We start from the raw sequence: 21,030 nt of genomic DNA, 5'->3' as shown, positions 1-21,030 counted from the left end.
TGGTGTTTGGGTTTTGTCATGTTCATGTTTTCCATGTCTTTTATTTTGTAATTGTTTCCTGCTGTTAGTGTCATGATTCCCTTGCCTCATATCTCTCTGCCTTGTGTATGTGTCATGCTCTCATTGGTTATTGTCTAGTCATGTGATTCCCTTGTCTGTGTTATGTTCTCATTGGTTGCTTTAGTCATGTGCCTTGTTCCCCATTGGTTTGTCTTTGTCATGTGACCCTCAATGCTTGATATAAATAGCCCTCATGTTGCCTTTGTACTTTGTCTAGCTTTGATGTTGTAACCTGCTGTCGGTGAGTCTAGTCTGGTCATGCCACGTCGAGTCTGTTTCATGCCTAGTCAAATCAAGTCATGTCTGTGTATCTTGTTTGGATTTTGGATTTCACCTTGTTTGAATAAAACTGCACTTGGGTTCTCACTACGCTCGCCTTCAGTTGACTTTCGTTACACAATGATAGTATGTGAGCGAGTCAGTGGTAATATCATTGCATTCCTATTGTTCAGTGTTAGAGGAGCTCAGCTTAGTCTGACAGTTTGCCTGCCCTGGACCAGGTTAGCTTTCCAGCATAAGTTGCCACAGTGACTGATTTTGATCTTTCTTAAATTTGTTTTATGGAACCAAATCATTTGACAGTGAGTCATGCTAACTGAAATAAGGCTGGCCTATTTGGTAAACGTGTTTTATGAAACAGGCCTCGAGGCGTTAGAAGTCAGAAGACACATAAGTTAATTTATGATTTGCTGTCTGTCTGAACCAAATAAATAATTTTTCCATTGCATCGAATCGTACTGTGTTGGATCGGATCGAATCGAAATCGGATCGCACTGCATCGTAATAGGGGTGTATCGCATCGCTAGCTACTTTATATGTATCTTCAATGTATTGTATCGTATCGTTGGCTATGCATCGAGATGCGTATCGCATCGGCCTCAGTTATGGAGATGCACATCCCTAACTATAAAGCTGCTCTACCGACCTCAGCTAAGCAAGCCAAAGGCGACAGTGGCAAGGAACCCAAACTCCATCAGGTGACAGGAATGATGATGGGATGGGAAAAAAAAAAACTCGCGAGAAACTAGGTTCAGTTGGGGACCAGTTCTCTTCTGGTCTTACTCTGGCCGTAGAGTATCCGGTAACTCGTCTCATCAAGGTCTTTACTGATTGTGAAAGGCAGTGTTGTGGACACTCACGGGAGCAGCTCTACCATCTGGTCTGGATAGGGACTGGATGCATCTGACTATGTCAACCTCAGAATAAAGAAGAGACAGACTAACATGCGTGTAGATGCAGTTCTTCTTCTGATGTAACCAGGGACATTGTTATTGGGAAATGTCCCTGATTCCAGATGCTCTAATTAATGCAGCCTAATGTCCCTTTATAGGGAGTTTCATTGTATAGTTGTGTTTGTGCATTGTGTATGCTAAGGCAAAAAGTGTCTTTAATCTAGATTTAAACTGGCAGAGTATGCCTGCCTCCCGAATAATGCTAGGAAGACTGTTCCAGAGTTTGGGTGCTAAATAAGAGCATAATGGCATGAGGGTGTAAGGACCACCCAAACTGGCCCAACAACAGAATCCAATGGTGGTTGAAGGTTTCCTGCATGTTCAGACTGTTACTTGCGCTTCTGCAAAGTTCACTTAATTTATCAAGATTTAGTTTCAATTTTAGTCTAGCTCCATGTTTAATATGACTCCAGTTTCAAGTGATTATTAAATTTAGGCTGTATTTCTAATTAAAAACTGATCACAAATATAAATTATGTATTAATTTAGACATTTGACTATTTTGAATATCCCATACTTTCAATTATTTGTTCATTAAGGACCCAGTGTCGCACAGAAATTCACTTGATCTATCCTGGACGCAGATTTGCGGAAACACCAGACTGCACTTTAATCTACTAGAAATAATGATTTCAGAAGAGTTCAGAATAAATCAAATATAACATTTTATTTGTCAGGTAAAAATTTATCATGTCAAAGAGATTTGGATGCAGAGCTCCAGAGGCTCACACACAGTGTAGGTGTTTTCTGGTTACATAATCCCAAATGACTATAATGCCACTTCGCTCATCTATCCAGACAAGAACAAAGAAATCTTCAAATCAGTTGTAAAAACATAAAAGATATTTTGGTTTGTTAGGATCTCGTGACCCGAGGGCACATCTGGCTGCAAATAGAAAAATACTCTGACCACACGCTAAGGGAGACACCCCTCAGCAGCAGAACACAATTCTTCAAGTTTTCAATCTTTCTCATAATATATGTGACTGCTGTAAAATTGAGACCATTTTACCAATCGCACGGAGACCTTTAGATTAATACTAAACATGAAGGGGAAAAACAACAGATCACAAGATACAACATATGTGGTATATGGACATTCTTAGTGAACGTTCAGTGAAGCCTTTTGGGGGAGAAGAGTGAGAGGGAGAGAGGAGAGGTGGTCGTAAATGAGCAAGGATATACATTTTGGCATGGTGGCGTCATTTGCTCTTTTTGGAGATCTCTTCTCCAGATTAGTTTTATTGTTTTGTTGCATGGCATCTGTTTTTGTGAGTTCCTGACGTTTGGTTTCATGGGGAGATCATTTGGGGTCTTACAAGGGACTGTAATGTGACAGAAGCTCACTCAAATACTGGGGAACTGTCATGGGTGAATGATGAAAACAACAAATTCATAATGACGATCACCATGGTAACAAGGAATGGCAGGAAAATCAAACAAAGTAACATGTGATGAATGAAAACAAATAAAGTCAATGATAACTAAAACAAACTGAACATAACTGTGACAGTACACCCCCCTCGGGCAAGGCACGACCTCACACCATAATAAATGATAGAAGAGGGAGGGATGGAGGGGGTTTTGGAGGTAGACGAGGATGTGGTGAAGAGATGGTGACAGGAGGCGATGACTGAGGAAGAGCGGCTAGTGGGCAACGATGATTCTCTGGCGGCGATGGTGGCAAAAGGCGCAAACCCAGAGCCCAGCAGTGATGACAGCCGACAGAGGAGTCGAGGAAGGGAGGAGCCAAGATGGTGTAGTGGCTGACAACAGAGGGGGCTGAGGCAGAGTCAGTGTGACGGAGGACACGGGCGATGCTGAAGGGAGGGAGAAAACTGCTGCAGCCATAGGGGTGGAGGGTCAGAGCACAGTAAACGGCCCGTAAGTCCGTGGTGGAAGTAGAGTGACGATTGACCAAGGGGAGCCGGTGGAACAAGGGAACCTGTTGGAGCCACAAGGCCGAGGGTCTCTGGTGGAGCCAAAGGTGGGAGGGAGCCAAGGCGGAGCAGACAGGTCGACCGAGAAGGAGCGAAGGATCAGAGGCCAGAGGCAGAGCCGCAGGATCCTCTTGCACAGATGCTGCTGGTGGTTGCATGACCTTGCACGGTCTGTGGCTCACCGTCACAGCAGGGAATCCCTGGAGACGGCCCAAAGCTGTAAACATCTGGCAGTGGCAGGGATACAAAACAGGCTGAGCTTTGCGGCGATCGTGACAATAAAAATCTTGATAGGATAACAGTAAGTATCACACAGTCCATGTAGATTGATGAAATGAATAATTAATAGTCAATACAGTTTTTAATACTGTCTAGAAACAGCAATGATGAAGGTACCAGGTGGGATAAGGTGGGAGACAATGCCTCTGTTTCCCAGTCAGTCAGCCAGTCCCCATGGTCCACATTTACTACTCCCTCGTCCTCTGATGTCACAGGCTCACACTTCTGGTCAGACTCACTGTGGGCCTCCTCTTCTGGGGCGAGGGTCAGCACTGTCCTCTTCTCCTTGGGCGAAGGCTGACGCATCTCAGCGGGCTGTAGCTCTCCATCTGCAGGGGGCTTACACAAATTCTTCCTGGTCGATGGGGGTGATTCCGGCTCTGGTCTGGCTGTGCTCTGGACTGGAAAAGACACTCTACAGGCACCTAATGATGGCATCTCTCCAGTTAAGTCCAGAGGCGTCTGGGAAGTCAACGGGATGGTAATAATTAGCCCCGATCCAAAACAATGACTTTTGGGTTTTTTTTCAATAAAGGCTAGATGGCAAAAGTCCTTCATGTAGGTGACAAAATCATGACTCATACGAGCCACTACAGCAAATCCGGTCATCTGTCATGGGTGAATGCAGGAAGAGAGATGAAGACGTTGAATAACATTCCAAAACACAAAGTTTAATAATACTATTCCAACAAGCAGGCAAACAGGCAGAAGCAAAACACACTTAACGCAACAGTGACCGGACACAGAATGAAAGGAAGGTACAACTTAAGGAGTGACTACAAATGAGGTAATTGATCAAACAGCTGAAAACAATGAACTCATTATGACGGTGACCAGGAGTGGCGGAAAAATCAAACAAAGAAACACATGTGACGAATGAAACAAAGTCCATAATAGCGAAAACAAACTGAACATATCTGTGACAGGAGCTAAACCAGTGCTTTATAAGTAATAAGTAGAATTTAAAAAAATTATACAATGTTTATTAGGGCGCCAGTGCAGTGTTGACAGAACCAGGCTAATATACAGTATGGACAGATTTTTTCGTTCTAGTGAGAACTCTGGCTGCTGCATTTTGAACCAGCTGGAGTTTATTTGGCCTGCAGGTCAACCACCCAGTAATACAGTACAATAATCTAGCTGTGAGGTCATGAATGCATGGATTAACTTTTCAGCATTAGACATTGACAACATATGTCTTAATTTAGAGATATTTTTAAGATGGAAAAATGGTTTCACAAATGCTAGATATATGGCCTTCAGATGACAGATTGCTATCAAATAACACACCCAAGTTCAGCTGATGATGAGAACTTAACAGAACATCCTTCGAGAATTAGAAAGAGTTAAAGGCACAATATGTAATTTTTTGCCACTAGAGGGCGTGTATTCACAACAAACAAAGAAACAAAGGCGTAGTTAGATGACGCCGTGACTGAGTGTGGAATCAAGGGAGTTGTCGTCTTCATCCCCACCGCCGAAGCAATCCGTTGGGACTCGGGCAAAAATAATGTTCATGGATGAGCTAATGTATTAAACATTTATTAGCATCGTAGTATGAAGCAGAGTGAGGCGGAAAGCCGTCGAAGCAAAACGAGGCCGCTGAACAAGCACGACACACGGCTCGAAAGCAGTGGAGCTTTTATTATGCCACAGTCGACCGCCTTCCGCTCCTTCCGGAAAGCAGCGGATGTAAGCAGCGCTGTTTTTATCATACCAGTGTAGGATTTCTATCATGAACAGACACGGATATGCCATTGAATCAACTCATCACGAGGTCTAAACTAATCCACATCAGGAGACAACAGAGATCTTTTTGTATCGAGAACTAAAAAGTTCTTTCACAACATATAGTTGAGAGATACCTCGTGATCGCACAATGTATTTAACTATTATATCCAACAGGAAAAGGACGAGTAAATTAACCTCAGGCCTGCAAACACTGGATCTATACGTGACTATCACATGACTCTTGACCACCTGCTTCCTGCCCTTTCTGAAACCCAACTGACCCGCATTCTTTTCTTACAACAAAAGAAACAGAACCTTGCATGACGATTTTAAAAGACAATCATTTAGAATAATTGAAAAGTATAAAAGGGCAACTATATTCACAAATAATATGTTTTGTGCCTTTCTATGCTTTATGTGTTTATTGTAACCTATGAAGTTTAATCAATGCTTTATAACCCTTTTTAGTAGTTAAGGTTATTAACGTGTATGCCAGAGACCTGTTGTTTGATGTTGAACGAAAGCTTGTTTTATTTCCAGAACAGTGAAATGAATGAAAATGTGTTATTTTGAACAGTGTGTGTTGTACGACACTTTATAAGAAGTTATTAAAACGTGCAGAAATACTCCCCACGGGAAGCATGTGATCCATGCATGATAAAGGAGCAGTATGGGGCGTGGCTAAGCCCCGCAGCCAATATCTGATTGGAACAATCGCCAGGGGGTGGACCAAAATCAGCCTGCTTAAAAATGGACACAAAGCCCTCGTGACTTGCTTGCTTGCTCTCTCTCTCTCTCTCTAGATCTTTGGCTTTTCGCCTTGGTGACCGCGCTACAAAGCGCTCACATGCTGTAACATCACGCGAGCGAGACTCCAGAACTCAAACATTTAGTTGAAACTTCGTGACTGCCAGAGATCTTCAAAAGCCTAAAGTCTTACAAACTCAGACTCTTTCAGAAGAACTGCCAAAGCCTCTGCATCACCAGGAAACCCCATTCATCAGGAGGGCATCCCCAGATCCAAACGACAGATCAGCAACCAATCAAAGGCGCTGGGATTCCCTCAAGCAGCCAACAAGGAAAACTCAGTTCACCTTTCCAGAACCGTGTGTGTTGTACGACACTTTATAAGAAGTTATTAAAACTTGCAGAAATACTCCCCACGGGAAGCATGTGATCCATGCATGATAAAGGAACAGTATGGGGCGTGGCTAAGCCCCGCAGCCAATATCTGATTGGAACAATCGCCAGGGGGTGGACCAAAATCAGCCTGCTTAAAAATGGACACAAAGCCCTCGTGACTTGCTTGCTTGCTCTCTCTCTCTCTCTCTAGATCTTTGGCTTTTCGCCTTGGTGACCGCGCTACAAAGCGCTCACATGCTGTAACATCACGCGAGCGAGACTCCAGAACTCAAACACTTCAGTTGAAACTTTGTGACTGCCAGAGATCTTCAAAAGCCTAAAGTCTTACAAACTCAGACTCTTTCAGAAGAACTGCCAAAGCCTCTGCGTCACCAGAAAACCCCATTCATCAGGAGGGCATCCCCAGATCCAAACGACAGATCAGCAACCAATCAAAGGCGCTGGGATTCCCTCAAGCAGCCAACAAGGAAAACTCAGTTCAGCTTTCCAGCGCAAACGCAAGTAACAAACAAAGTTTTCTATCTGCTGAAATCGGTGCTGAACTAATTAAGCAGTAACGATAAGACAAAGGTGTGTGTGTGTGTTTTCATTAGTTTAGTTTAATGTAATCTAGAATAGTGAATAAACTGTTGTTACATTTATAAAGAAGTATTGTCTTGTGTCGTGTAATTTTAAAGTCTAAACTCTGCCCAGATCCTTTGTTACCTAGCTCGTAGCTTATAAATTATCAAAAGCATGTATTAGCCTTTGGCCAGGAATAGTACAAATATTCAAATTGATGAGATATACTGATGTTAACGTCTCGCTGGACGACCGTTGATAAAGTGTAAACTATCAATTTTGGAATCAGTTCAATCAGGTTGATCTTGAATCTTCAGATTCGATTCCCCCTCTGAAAACCTGAGCTAAACAATACATTTGAACGTTCTGTTATAATGCTACTCTGTGCAGTCGTCACCTGTCTAATAAAATGCATAGCATATTAAAGCGTCTTTGGCGTTTCCATGTTTTCTACAAAACAAAACCGGAAATCGAGGGTGTATGACGTCATTGGCAGGCGACACAATGGCACTATGGACACGGTTCATTTCACACTTCATTTCCAGCGATACCGTTGACTTGATTGCAAAGATACTATTTAAACTGAGCTGGATGTTGACATCACTGAATTCAATGATGAACTGTCTTTAACTGAAAAATTTGTTTACTATTGTCATTTTGCATTATTGACACACTATTTTCCTAATTAATGCTGTTCAGTTGCCTTGACACAATCTGTATTGTTAAAAGCGCTATATAAATAAAGGTGACTTGACTTGACTTGACGTCCGTGTCACTAGTTAAAATTGCTTATTTCTCTGGATTTCAACATTCTTCGAAACATTTGGGATAATGTAAGTACACAAGTCAGCAAAATATATAACACTGTTCTAGTGGTTTTTGGATATTTTAATAAAAAAATCTTACATATTTTGCTTTTAAGCATGTGAGTTTTTAGGTTCAATAATCAAAACCTCTGTTTTTTTCTGAGTTTAGTAGTAAGAAGTTACTAGTCAATCATCTTTTTTTTATATCAACTATGCATTTTGTGACTTTTGCAAATTGGTATGTTTCATCTGGCCTTGAGAAAATATAGAGCTGGGTATCGTTAGTATAACAGTGAAAACTAACTCCAGGCTGCTTAATGATATCTCCTAGGAGTGACATGTGCAACATGAAAAACAATGGTCTGAGTACTGAGTCCACATTAAACTTGTGATCAATATGATACCTCATTATTTCATTCGGTGCTCCTCCAGATGACCAGATGTCGACTGCGGCATCGGAGGGTGAGCTGGAGTCTGGGGATGAGGACTCGGCTGCATTACCCCCTTTGGGGAGAGTAGCGTTGCCCGAGCCTGACCCAGAATTGACAGCTATGCTTTCCCGGGCTGCCAAGGCGGTCGGGCTCGAGTGGAGAGAGCCACCGTGTCCTGAGCCATCAACGTTAGACGACTGGTATCTCAGGGCGGCCGGGCTGGTTCTCAGCCCCCGCCTCAGTGCCATTCTTCCCGGAAGTGCATGAGGAGGTGACAAGGTCATGGATGGGACATTTTTCTGCCCGAAACCGGTCTGGTGCCTCCTCCTACCTCACTACCCTCGATGGTGGGGCGGCCAGGGGATACGCAGAGATCCCCCGCCCGGTGGAGCGCGCGGTTGCGATGCAATTGTGTCCAAGGAGCGCTTCCACCTGGAGGGGTAACCCGCATTTCCCATCCAAGGCCTGTAAGTTCTCGTCCGTTCTTATGGCCAAGGCTTACGGAGTCGCTGGACAGGCTGCCTCCACCCTGCATGCCATGGCACTCCTGCAGGTATACCAGGCCAAGGCACTAAAGGAGTTGCACGAGGGTAGTTCTGACCCAGGGTTGATGCAGGAGCTGTGCACAGTGACGGACCTCGCCCTGAGAGCAACGGAAGTCATTGCGCGCTCCATGGTCAGACGATGGCCACGTTGGTGGTCCAGGAACGCCATCTCTGGCTGAACCTGGCGGATATGCGGGAGACCGACAAATATAGTTTTCTCGACTCCCCTATCTCCCAGGCCGGCCTATTCAGCAATGTAGTCGAGCGCTTTGCCCAGCAGTTCTCGGCTGCCCAGAAGCAGATGGAGGCAATCAAGCATATCCTGACCCGGTGGCCCGCTGCTGTTTTCAACCCTCCGCCGGCTGCAGCTGCTCCGCCTGCTCGGTGCCGAGGGCACCCCCCCTGCAGCTTCCTCCGCTCCTGCTCAGCCTCAGCAGCAGCGTCCACCAAGGCCACAGTGGGGAGCTGGCCGCAAGGGTGCGGCACCGCCCGTCCCAGCCCCTGCCATACCAGGCGGCAAGTGTAAGTGCAAGCGGCCCTGAGCCTGGCAACCCAGAGATGGAGGGAACAGCTGTTCGGGAGATGGTGACCGCACCACTCCCTCCCCTGGAGGAGGGCCGGGTGGAGAATCTTTTGTTTCCTTTTTGTTCCCCAAACCATCAAAAAAAAGAGCAGTTTCCACTATATCTGGGTTCCAAGAGGGTGCGGATGACGTGTCACGCTATGCCTGGCCAGCCTCATCCCCCTCTCCTATCGCCAGTGGGCAGCAGGGGCCGGTTTGAGAATGCCATGCCTTCTCCCATGCCCCCTGCCCAAACCTGGAGCCAGGTAGGTGTTGCACTGCACACCTTGACCCCACTTCGGGATGCTATGCCTTCCAAGTCGGGTCCCTGTCCTCCACCACGTTGCCCCACCATGGGTACGTCTGTGGTTCCTCTGGTCCCACTTGTATGGTCTCTGGGAGCCTGGCTAGAGCTCCCCAGCACGTCTTGCTGGCTCATTTGGACCATCAGACTCAGCTATGCGATTCAGTTTGCCCGGCGTCCCCCCAAGTTCAGGGGCATCCAGTTCACCTCTGTGCTGACCAGCGGTGCTTCTGTCTTACGGGCAGAAATCGCAGTCCTGCTGGCAAAGGATGCGATAGAGACGGTCCCTCCAGCCGATATGAGGTCAGGGTTTTACAGCCCTTATTTCATTGTACCCAAGAAAGGCAGTGAGTTAAGACCAATCTTGGACCTGCGAGTTTTGAACCGGACCCTTCACAAGCTACCGTTCAAAATGTTGATGCAGAAATGCATTTTCAAATGCATCTGTCCCCAAGATTGATTTGCAGCCATTGACCTGAAGGACGCTTACTTTCATGTCTTGGCACAGGCCATTTCTCCGCTTTGAGTTTGAGGGACGGCATATCAGTACAAGGTCCTCCCCTTCGGGCTGTCCTTGTCACCCCACATCTTCACGAAGGAACTATCTCGACGACTGGCTCATTCTGGCTCAGTCGTGAGATCAGTTGTGCAAACACAGGGACATGGTGCTCAGTCACCTTAGCCAGCTGGGACCTTGGGTCAACTGGGAAAAGAGCAAACTCTCCCCTGTGCAGAGGATCTCTTTTCTTGGTGTGGAGTTGGACTCGGTCAACCTGACAGCACGCCTCACAGAGGAACGTATTCGGTCGGTGCTGAACTACTTGAATTCTCTCAAGAGCAGGACAGCGGCCCCACTGAAACTATATCTGAGGATCCTGCGAAATATGGCATCCGCAGCCACAGTAACGCCGCTCAGACTGCTTCATATGAGGCCGCTTCAGCACTGGCTTCACGGCCGAGTCCCGAGATGGGAGTGGCAACGCGGCACGCACCAAGTGACAATCACTCCGGCCTGTCGCCAAGCTTTCAGCCCATGATCGGACCCTGCATTTCTATGGGCAGGAGCTCCCCTAGTAAAGGTGTCCAGGCATGCTGTTGTGTTCACGGATGCCTCCACCACAGGCTGGGGTGCCACGTACAATGGGCATGCAGCTTCGGGTATTTGGATGGGTCCCCATCTGAATTGGCATATCAATTGCCTCGAGTTGCTTGCAGTACGCCTTGCGCTGGGCCACTTCAAAATGCTGCTACGGGGCAAGCACCTACTGGTCCGTACAAACAACACTGTGACCGTTGTGTACATCAACCATCAAGGTGGTCTACGCTCCCGTCGTATGTCGCAACTCGCCCGCCACGTCATGCGGTTCCTGGCCAGCCTCGTCCCCCTCTTCTACCGCCAGCGGCCAGCAGGGCCCAGTTCGAGGACGCCATGCCTTCTCCCGCACCCCCTGTCCAACCGTACAGGTGTCCAGGCATGCTGTTGTGTTCACGGATGCCTCCACCACAGGCTGGGGTGCCACGTACAATGGGCATGCAGCTTCGGGTATTTGGATGGGTCCCCATCTGAATTGGCATATCAATTGCCTCGAGTTGCTTGCAGTACGCCTTGCGCTGGGCCACTTCAAAATGCTGCTACGGGGCAAGCACCTACTGGTCCGTACAAACAACACTGTGACCGTTGTGTACATCAACCATCAAGGTGGTCTACGCTCCCGTCGTATGTCGCAACTCGCCCGCCATCTCCTCCTATGGAGTCAGAAGCATCTGAGGTCACTTCGTGCCATTTATACTCTGGGCCTGCTCAATCGTGCAGCCGACGAGCTCTCACGACAGCCTGCGCTTCCGGGAGAATGGAGACTCCATCCCCATATGGTCCAGCTGATATGGAGACACTTCGGAGCCGCACAGGTAGACCTGTTTGCCTCTCCAGACACATCCCATTGCCAGTTGTTCTATTGCCTGACCGGGGGGACCCTCTGAGTGGATGCACTGACACACAGCTGGCCCCCGGGGCCTATGAAAATATGCGTTTCCCCAGTGAGCCTACTTGCACAGACACTGTGCAAGGTCAGGGAGGACGAGGAGCAGGTCCTGCTAGTTGCGCCTTACTGGCCCAACTGGACCTGGTTCCCAGAACTGATGCTCCTCATGGCAGCCCCTCCATGGTGCATTCCTCTGAGGAAGGACCTACTTTCTCAGAGATGGGGCACCCTTTGGCCCCCGCATCCAGATATCTGGAACCTCTACGTGTGGTCTCTAGATGGGACACGGAGGTCCTAGGTGATCTACCCCAGGCGGTGGTAGACACCATCACTTCGGCAAGAGCACCCTCTATGAGGCATGCCTATACCTTGAAGTGAAACCTGTTTGTTGAATGGTGCTCTTCTCACCGGGAAGACCCCTGGAAATGCCCGATCAGAGCTGTGCTTTCCTTCCTCCAGGAGGGGTTGGAGCGAAGGCTGTCTCCCTCCACCCTAAAAGTGTATGTTGCCGCAATTGCCGCACAGCTTAGAGGGATCATTGATAAAGAGAAACAACCATGATCAGACGATAAGAGGCTAGCCTGAAGGTTTTTGGTACGTGTCATAATAACAATAAAGAGTTTATAAAGTTAAAAGGAGGTTCTACGACTTCTGGAAACATCTATTTTTATAGTTTGGTAGGTACAGGGTCTAATATACAAGTTGTTGATTTAGATGACTTTACAAGTTCAGACAGTTCTTTCTCACCTAAAGTAAGGGAGGAATGAAATTGTTCCTTTGGAGATACAGTGCCCACAGTGTCTGGCACGATGCACAATACGATAGCAGGCGGTTGCATGGTTATTATTTTGTTTGTATCAATCTTGCAAGTAAAGAAATTCATAAAGTCATTACTGCTGTGTTGCTGGGAAACATCTGTACCTGTTGATATTTTATTTTTGGTTAAATTAGAATTAGTTTTATTTCTGGCCAAGAGCTTTGTAACCCTTCACAGACTGATGTATTTCAATCACCTTCTTCCTCATAATTTCTGGAGTTTCTTTCACCTTTGGCATTGTGTTACTGTTTAAGACATTTTAGCCAACTTCATGCTGTTGAAAAAGTTCTGTTTAAGTGTTGATTTGATTGAACAGGTTTGGCAGTGATCAGGACTGGTTTTGTTTTAACCCCATTATAAATTGAGTTTCATTTATTTGGGGAATTAGAAACTATGGGGGCAAATACATTTTGAATAACTTTTTAAGTTCAATAAATAACATTGTCATTTACAAACTGTATTTAGTAGTACCTTTTGGTTGCCTTTGTTTTGTGCTAGATTTTGATTTATGACTCGACTTAGTTTGTGGAATTAAATACTTTTTCATAGCACTGTATCCTCTAAGCAGCTGGTGTTGTGTGTTGTGTTCAATTCTAGGAGGAACTCCGTAAAGCACTGAAGTCTTTACAAGAGAAACTTAAACACAATGAAAAACTGAAAGGAGAGTTTGAAAAAACAGTTCAACACATTAAGGTGAGGTAACAATCAGGAGTCATTTTAATTACAGATGTAGGATCACTATATGCAATTGTGATTGTTATTTTTTATATAATAAATTCCCGTTTATGATGTTGTAAATAAGCAGCTATTTGTTTCTGGTTCTGTTATATGTCATTATCCGAGTTTATCAGACATTAATGATGTGAAGTGTTGATGTGTGTTGATTAAGATGATTGAAGTGAATGTGATTTGATTTGCAGTCTCAAGCTGAGCACACAGAGCATCAGATTAAACTACAGTTTGAAAAGCTTCATCAGTTTCTCAGAGATGAAGAAGAAGCTACAATTACTGCACTGAGGGAGGAAGAGGAGGAGAAGAAGCAGATGATGAAGGAGAAGCTGGAGGAGATCAACAGACACATCTCAGCTCTTTCACACACAATCAAAGACACGGAGGAGATGATGAAAGCCAGTGATGTCTGCTTTCTAAAGGTCTGATTTCAGATCATTGATTGATTGATTGATTGATTGATTGGGTTCTTGATGATAAATTGTGTGTTTGTTCTGCAGGAGTTTCCAGTCTCAATGGAAAGGTGAGTGATATGCTGGTGTTTCTGGTCTCTCTGCTTCTGAAGCCAAAACCACTGTAGTTCTGACTCCTGAATGTTCTTCCAGAGTCCAGATCCCATCACAGCCGGATCCACAGACGCCTTCTGGAGCTTTGATTCGTGTGCCACGTTACTTGGGCAACCTGCCCTTCAGAGTCTGGAAGAAGATGCAGGACATTGTCAAAAATAGTGAGTCTGGAGATGATCTGTGCTCTTACACACACAGTTTTCATGGCACAAATGTACTAGATTTTTTCAGTAGGTAGTGAGTGTAGGATCTCTGTCTTCGAACGGACTTACTCTCTCGAGTGAAGGCTTTTCGCCGCTTGCTCTCCCGAACGCAGGCTCTTCGCCACTTGCTCTCCCGAGCAAGGCCTTTTCGCCGTGTGGAGAGCACTGTACTTTGTGCTCACAAGCTGAACCATCAGGCGATCGACCATCTAGACCTCAACTACTCCGTTGAAGCTTCGTAACTCTGCAGAACGCAAAGTCTTGCTAAAGCAGACTCTCTCAGAAGAACTTCGAGGCTCCTCCGCAACCCGGCAACCAACCAATCACCGCCGAGGACATTCCCAGAAAAGACGTCAGCCAAACGTCATCTCAGCAACCAATCAGAAGCTCTGGAATTCTCTCCGGCTACGAGGAAACCCCGTTGCAGCTGAACTTGAAACGCGGTGCTCAGAGAGAGTGTCCAAACGTTATTTTTGTTATGGGAGAATTGTGAAATCTTGATCAAGTGAAATTGTGGTTAAATCCACGCGTTGTTGTCTGTATAAATATGTGCTGATATCCGCCGAGATATCATTGACAGTTATTGTATTTATTGCAGTAAAGCTATACATTAATTTACCTCGCTCGAACGAGTTGAGATTGTTCAGCGCTAATAAGGAAAGATAAGAATCTATAGTGCTTTTTGGTTGTGTAATGTGAGGTGCGCTGACACCTCCTGCGATGTACTTAAATTGTGTATAACCATCGACTGTGTGTAGCACACTTAAGGCACACTTAAGGCTGATTTATACTTCTGCGTCGGACCTACGCCGTAGCCTTTACGCTGTAGGCTATGCGTCAGTTTTCATTTATACTTCTGCGTCGTTGTCCGCGTTAACGTGCAGTACACATGCAAGGTTAATAATGACACCAGTAGATATTGTTGGTTTATCCGTAGGGATTTGAAATTAAGTTAATTTCATAATTAATTATAGATTTGAAACTTTAATTTCATTTCACAAATTAATTTCAGTTCCTGCTTCCACATGGCAACAATATTTACTGATTAATTTAATTATAGGTGCTATTATAATTTAAGGACAACAACATTAAAAGTTTAATCTTTAACCATCACCTCTAATTTGAAATTTTAATTTCCTTTGCAATTAGGTCCTGCTTTTACCTGTTAGTTTATAAGAGCACTGGCCCATCCAGTTAGTAAAATCCGAAAAAAGAAAATCAGGGTTTTCCTCAATACTTAGGTCAGTTAGTCCCCTGTTACTAACAGAGCAAAACCAACCCCCTAGGTGTATCAATTTAACAGCGCCACCACCCTGTCATTTTTCCTAACATTTGGGAGCAAAACTTCTCTCTCCTTCTCCTTCTCTCTCTCAGCTGTTTTCTTCTGAGTTGACTACTGCGGCTGTTTGCTGGGATTTTGCCTGTGAAAATCATAAAGCAGAGATTTTTAGCAATAGAACAGGTATTTGTGAAACTTGAGAACGTTGGTTCAAAATTGTCTTCCATTTACCTTCCACTCTCTTGCGAAACCCTACCCAGCTAAGAGGACTGATAGGCGTTCGCCAAAAATTGAACACGCATCTAGGAAGGATCTAATTGGTGGACGGTGTCAATCTTAACAGCTAAAATTCCTCCTTCACCCGGAGGAATTTTAATAACAATCACAGTCCTGGTATTAAGAAATCCCCATTCTTAACCAAAAGGGAAAAGAGAAGAGAATTTAATTATACTCATTCTGCTACCAGAGAAGGGTATTTTGTTGTTTTATCTTTCACTTTCATCTTACCATTAACTTTCTTACTTTATAAAAAAAAAACCCTTTCTCTTACAGGAAAATTGGAAGCAGCCAATTACTATTCTGTTCCTTGCTTTGTTTGTTATTTTTCTTTTCTCCCTCTGTTCTCTAGCTGTGCTACCTGTGTGTGCTTACTAATTTTCCCACAGCTCTATTGGCCACTGGGAAGACCTCGAGACCTGGCTAAGTGTTGCAACAGACAGCCTCCTACCTAAGGCTGCTGAAACACTGAAGCATCAGACACAGGACCAGCTGGATGACAACATAACAAGCCTTATGAGACAAGACCCAAGTCAGAGCTACAGTCACAAAGAATTAGCAAAGATCACCGGCTCCTTAAGCCACACACTCATCGCCACCCTCAAGCTGAGCGACAGGCACGCCGCCAATCTCCAGCAGGAGCTAACATGTGCACAACGACGCGTCGAGCAGCTAGAACTGGAGGCTCAGGAACGACAGGAAGGGCCTGATGAAGTGGAATAAGGCGCAGAGGAGGAGATCACTAGGCTAAAAGAGATCCTAGCAGCTACGACCCAAGAAATGGAACAAGGCAAGGCTGACTACGCTGATCTCTCCAACAAGCTACAATATGCAGAACAGCTCCTGACCCTGAGTCAGAACAAGGACTAGTGGCTGCCCTGGAGACGAGACAAGAACGTCATGAATCTCCTCAAGCCTACTACAGCCGACTCAGACGAGCATACTTCGGAACTCGCAACGAACCGGAAATGGATGATGATCTGAACTTCAAAACTCTCTTCCTGAGAAACCTCCATCCTGGAGTAAGCCACCATCTTGGCGTTCTCGTATGTCCACGAACAATGAATGCTCAACAGTTGCGAGACTTGGCGCATAAAGCCTACGGCAAACAAAAGATGGCCTCAGAAAAGGGCACCAAAACCCCAACAGGTCTTGACTTCGACACTCAAAGTCAAGGTCTGGCTCTAGTGGGCGCCCAACATCAAGACCATGACAAGCCGCCACAAGAGTGGAACACACCCTCGTCCAACAGAGAACGAGACTCCTTATAACTTATCAAAGAACGTATTAACCCGTGGCCAGGGAAAATACAAATATACAAATTGTTAAAATATACTGAGGTTAACATCTTGCTGGACGACCGTTAATAAAGTGTAAATTATCAAATTTGAAATCAGTTCTAATCAGGTTGACTTCGAATTTTCGGATTCGAGTCCTTTCAAACCTGAATTAATTAGTAATAATTAATTCCCTAAGAAAAATAATCTGACATTACATGAGTAAAGATCATACTTGTTCAAGTATGTAATTAACTTTTTTTGAGAATGTTTCTCATTTCTTCATCTACTCAAGTCCAGAACAGACTCAACAGTGTAAAAGTGAAAAGAAACTGGAGGCTCCATTTGTGATTCTTCTGACTGAAACACTGAACCACAAATTAAGCGTTAGCGTTAGTTCTGGCCTTTCTGATATTCCTTGCTAATCAGACTCCTTTATCTTGAATAAAGTGTTACACTTAAATATCATGTACATTAATAATATCTGCCTTGTTCTGTTCTGTTAACCCTAGGGGGGTTATTATTGCTGCTCTCCCTGCTCATTTATGACAGGCTGCATGGATGGGCAGGGAGTTTTTTGCCCAGAACAGAACCATACCGCCAAACCAAACTTTATGCTAAGTATCTATCATTTTGACGATAGTGGTCCTGACAGAAATATATTATTGTGAACTCAAGTTCCTCAAAGACTTTCTATTATAATTGTTTTACTGACAGTCTCTAGAGTTCATGAAGAAAATTTTTTATTTTGTAATCTTCTTAGAGAGCTGAGGCCAGATTCACAACATTAAGAATAAAATTATATTCTTCTTCTTCTTCTTCTTCTTCTTCTTCTTCTTCTTCTTCTTCTTCTTCTTCTTCTTCTTCATTATATTCATTATATTCTTCTTCTTCTTCTTCTTCTTCTTCTTCTTCTTCTTCTTCTTCTTCTTCTTCTTATTATTATTATTATTATTATTATTATTATTATTTTATAACTTGAGGGAAAAAGATTATTTTGTATAAGTTACTTAAGAGTTTCTTATCTGTTTTTAAGACAAAATGTAAGATTTCAAAATCTTGAAAAGAATGTTCATAATAATCATATTGCTGTATTATAAAATATATTGTTACATTTACCACTTAATGATTCAGGTATTTGTTAGATTAAACAAGCCAACCTTACTAATATATAGAACAATCAGACAACTGTCAAAACCTATCATCAGATTCTGTAAGAAAATATATTTTAAGATGTTCTTTAAAAAATATTTGAGAACTTCTTAAGAAACACTCAAGAATTACACTCGGGAACATTCATACATGTCTTGGAATTCATTATAAGAACGTTTTTATTAAAACATTTGAATGAATCCTGCCATTTTGAAAGGGTGTGTAGAAGAAGTGTGTTACAGAATGTGGTTATGGAGAAACTCCCTCAACGAGTAATAGTTCAATATGGAATAAAATATAATAGAATAGAACAGAATAGAATAGAAAAACTGAAGCATTTAAACTGAGATGTATTTTTTAAAAATGTGAACGTGAACTGTTATATAGTTATCTAAGCATCCATATGTAGTAGAGTTTGCGCACTACTACACCTGTGTGTAACTGTAAATGTCTCTGAGTTTTTTTTACCGTTCTGTGCTGATAATCCACTATTTCCAGCACCTAATCAAGCCACTCTTCTTTAAAACATGATGGTGTTTTAATTCACATGTAATTGCGCTTGCGTTGGCTCTCATGTTGGGTTATTTTGTCCGCAACTATTAAAGTATTCGATTTCTACAGTGACTCATTTGGCGCACATCATTCTCTTTCTATGAAACCTGTAAACCGCATTCACCAGTTTTAACTCTATAGCGACACCAATTCTATAGCAGTTTGCCAGAGCATTGCAATTATTTCGCATTTACTAAAATTCAATCAAATGGCTTTCCCAGCTCATTTTTGCAACTGTCCTTTGCGTGGCACATTATTTTGTCTTTGCGGTCGCGACGCAAGAAGTGTGCAGCCATGCACAACTTAGAGGGAACATTAACAGTAAGATCCAGTTTAATGAACATTATCAGATGATGCTGAAGATGCTCAGAGTTTCATGCACAGAATTATTCATTAGTTTTTCATCTTAGATGTGATTGATTGATTCTCATTTAAACTTATCCAAAATATCAGTTTCTCTTTATGGACACAAATGTTTGAATCATACAATTAATGTTTGTATCTGATGCCATTAAACACTGACAATAAAAATGAGTTTCTAACTGATAACAGTGATCAGAGGAAAATGTCTGATGTGTTTGATCAATAGGACGAGTGTTATAATTCATAATAATGTTTTTGGTTCACTCTTGATCATTATATGAACATTAGAATAAAAGCATCTGTTGATTGTGTCTCATCAGCTCCTGTGATTATGGATCCAAACACTGCAAATCCATTTCTTGTCCTGTCTGATGATCTGACCAGTGTGAGACGGAGTGAGAGCAAACAACCGCTTCCAGATAATCCAGAGAGATTTGACGAATATTGCTGTGTTTTTGGTTCAGAGGGTTTTAACTCAGGAAAACACTGCTGGGATGTGGAGGTTAAAGAGAGTTCAGATTGGAGTCTTGGAGTAACTACTGCATCAAACAAAAGGAAGGGACGTGATTTCTTCAAGGCTGATGTCTGGAGTGTGTTGTATGGACTGTTTGTAGGGTCTGGTTTTTGTGTTAAACAGAAGCTTGAGCGTGTGAGAGTTGATCTGGACTATGACAGAGGAATTGTGTTATTCTCTGATCCTGTAACTAACAGACATCTACATACATTCACAGCCAACTTCACTGACACTGTCTTTCCATTCTTTGAATTTTCTTCCTCTCTTAAGATCTTACCATTCAATAGTCAGTAAACATTACACCTGTAGGTCTGGATGTTCCTGCTTTTATCATGTTTCCAATATTTATTTGGTAACACTTTACAATAATGGTACATGAATAACCATGTACAAATACCTGAATTACATGAACTCATGATTAGTGCAGACATAAGCTAATCATGAATCAATCAAAGAGCTATCCTTAACTCTGACTGGAGTCACAAGGATTCATACATGAATAATGCAGCCTTAACTACATGTTGGTACATGTTTGATAGCTAATGCATTAATTAACATTTAGGGGTACTCTAAATCAAACAGTCTCTATAAGAAGGAATAATAAATATTTTGACTTTCATATAAATATAAATAATTTAATATTGTCATAATTTAATTAACATCTGCAGCTTCATCATAAACATTACTGGATGGCACAAGATTAGTTTGTCATTATTTTCACTGATCCTTCTTATACTTGTAGCCTCAAATGTGACTTTCATGACACCCAGTAACACTGGTGTAACATCCATGATGGCTGGAGACTCACTCTGGCAGCCATGGTGCGATGAAACTCCGCTCGGACCAACATCAATGGAGGGTCCACCACACTGGATGCCAGTCTCATCTGCCCAGAGATGGGTTCAGTAGCCGAAATGGTGCAGGCTGATAGCATAAGTGGCAGCCCAAGCTCCGTGTCCGCCAAAGCTTGAGGAGCATTACTCCCCCCAAAAAAAGTTTGGGTGGGGTATCCTCCTCCTCCACCTTGTCCACGGTAAAGGGGGATCCACCCAGTTGAAGAGTGTGCTCCACAAATTGCTGAAAAGTCCCTCGAGGACCAACACGGGAGAGCTGTGTGCGCAGTGGTTCATTAAGTCAAGCACAATAAAAGGTTATGAGTGAATATGAGTGTGTGTGGTAGGCTAGGTCCATAACAACACTCAGTTGTTCTGTTATGTGGTGGTGGATGAAGTAAGCAGTCTTTGATGTGGATCTAGTTGCAGGATTTTAATAAAGTAAAAAGATAACTTGCAGAAAGGAACACTGAGAATGCAGAAACAAAAGTTAAAGGCACAATATGTAATTTTCGCCGCTAGAGGACGCGTATTCAAAACAAACAAAGAAACAAAGGCATAGTTTGATGGCACCGTTACTGAGTGTGGAATCATGGGAGTTGTCATCTTCATCCCCACAGCCGAAGCAATCCGACGGGACTCGGGCAGAAATCATGTTCATGGATGAGCTAATGATTTATTAACGTAGTAGAATGAAGCAGGGTGAGGCTGAAAGCCGTCGAAGCGAAACGAGGCCGCTGAACGAGCGTGACACATGGCTTGAAAGCAGCGGAGCTTTTATTATGCCACAGTTGACCGCTTCCGCTCCTTCCGGTCGTGCATATGTGGGGTAAAGCAGCGCTGTTTTATCATACTAGATACTTTTGAAAATTCTTCTGTAATGCTACTCTGTG

General features: G+C 43.7%; 1 protein-coding gene and 1 long non-coding RNA gene across 2 annotated transcripts in view; one reads left to right on the top strand and one right to left on the bottom strand.

Moving 5' to 3' along the window:
• LOC107672935 (uncharacterized) overlaps window positions 1–11,748 on the bottom strand; it is a 20,980-nt gene extending 9,232 nt beyond the window's left edge. Inside the window, exon 1 of the long non-coding RNA XR_001632355.1 lies at window positions 11,591–11,748. This is a non-coding gene — a long non-coding RNA (uncharacterized LOC107672935). The remainder of the gene's footprint in view (window positions 1–11,590) is intronic.
• The window catches only part of LOC107672934 (zinc-binding protein A33-like), a 25,061-nt gene extending 5,463 nt beyond the window's left edge, over window positions 1–19,598 (top strand). The window contains exons 2-6 of the mRNA XM_016466315.1: window positions 12,991–13,086; window positions 13,314–13,544; window positions 13,623–13,645; window positions 13,728–13,849; window positions 19,111–19,598. Coding sequence (XP_016321801.1) covers window positions 12,991–13,086; window positions 13,314–13,544; window positions 13,623–13,645; window positions 13,728–13,849; window positions 19,111–19,598 — 960 coding nt within the window. The remainder of the gene's footprint in view (window positions 1–12,990; window positions 13,087–13,313; window positions 13,545–13,622; window positions 13,646–13,727; window positions 13,850–19,110) is intronic.
• The last annotated feature ends 1,432 nt before the right edge of the window (window positions 19,599–21,030 follow it).

Source organism: Sinocyclocheilus anshuiensis, unplaced genomic scaffold (genome assembly GCF_001515605.1).
Source record: "Sinocyclocheilus anshuiensis isolate Anshui unplaced genomic scaffold, SAMN03320099.WGS_v1.1 scaffold464, whole genome shotgun sequence".
In the NCBI taxonomy this organism is placed as follows: domain Eukaryota; kingdom Metazoa; phylum Chordata; class Actinopteri; order Cypriniformes; family Cyprinidae; genus Sinocyclocheilus; species Sinocyclocheilus anshuiensis.
The sequence above is the reverse complement of the archived record's forward strand: the minus strand, read 5'-3'. Positions and strand labels throughout refer to the sequence as shown.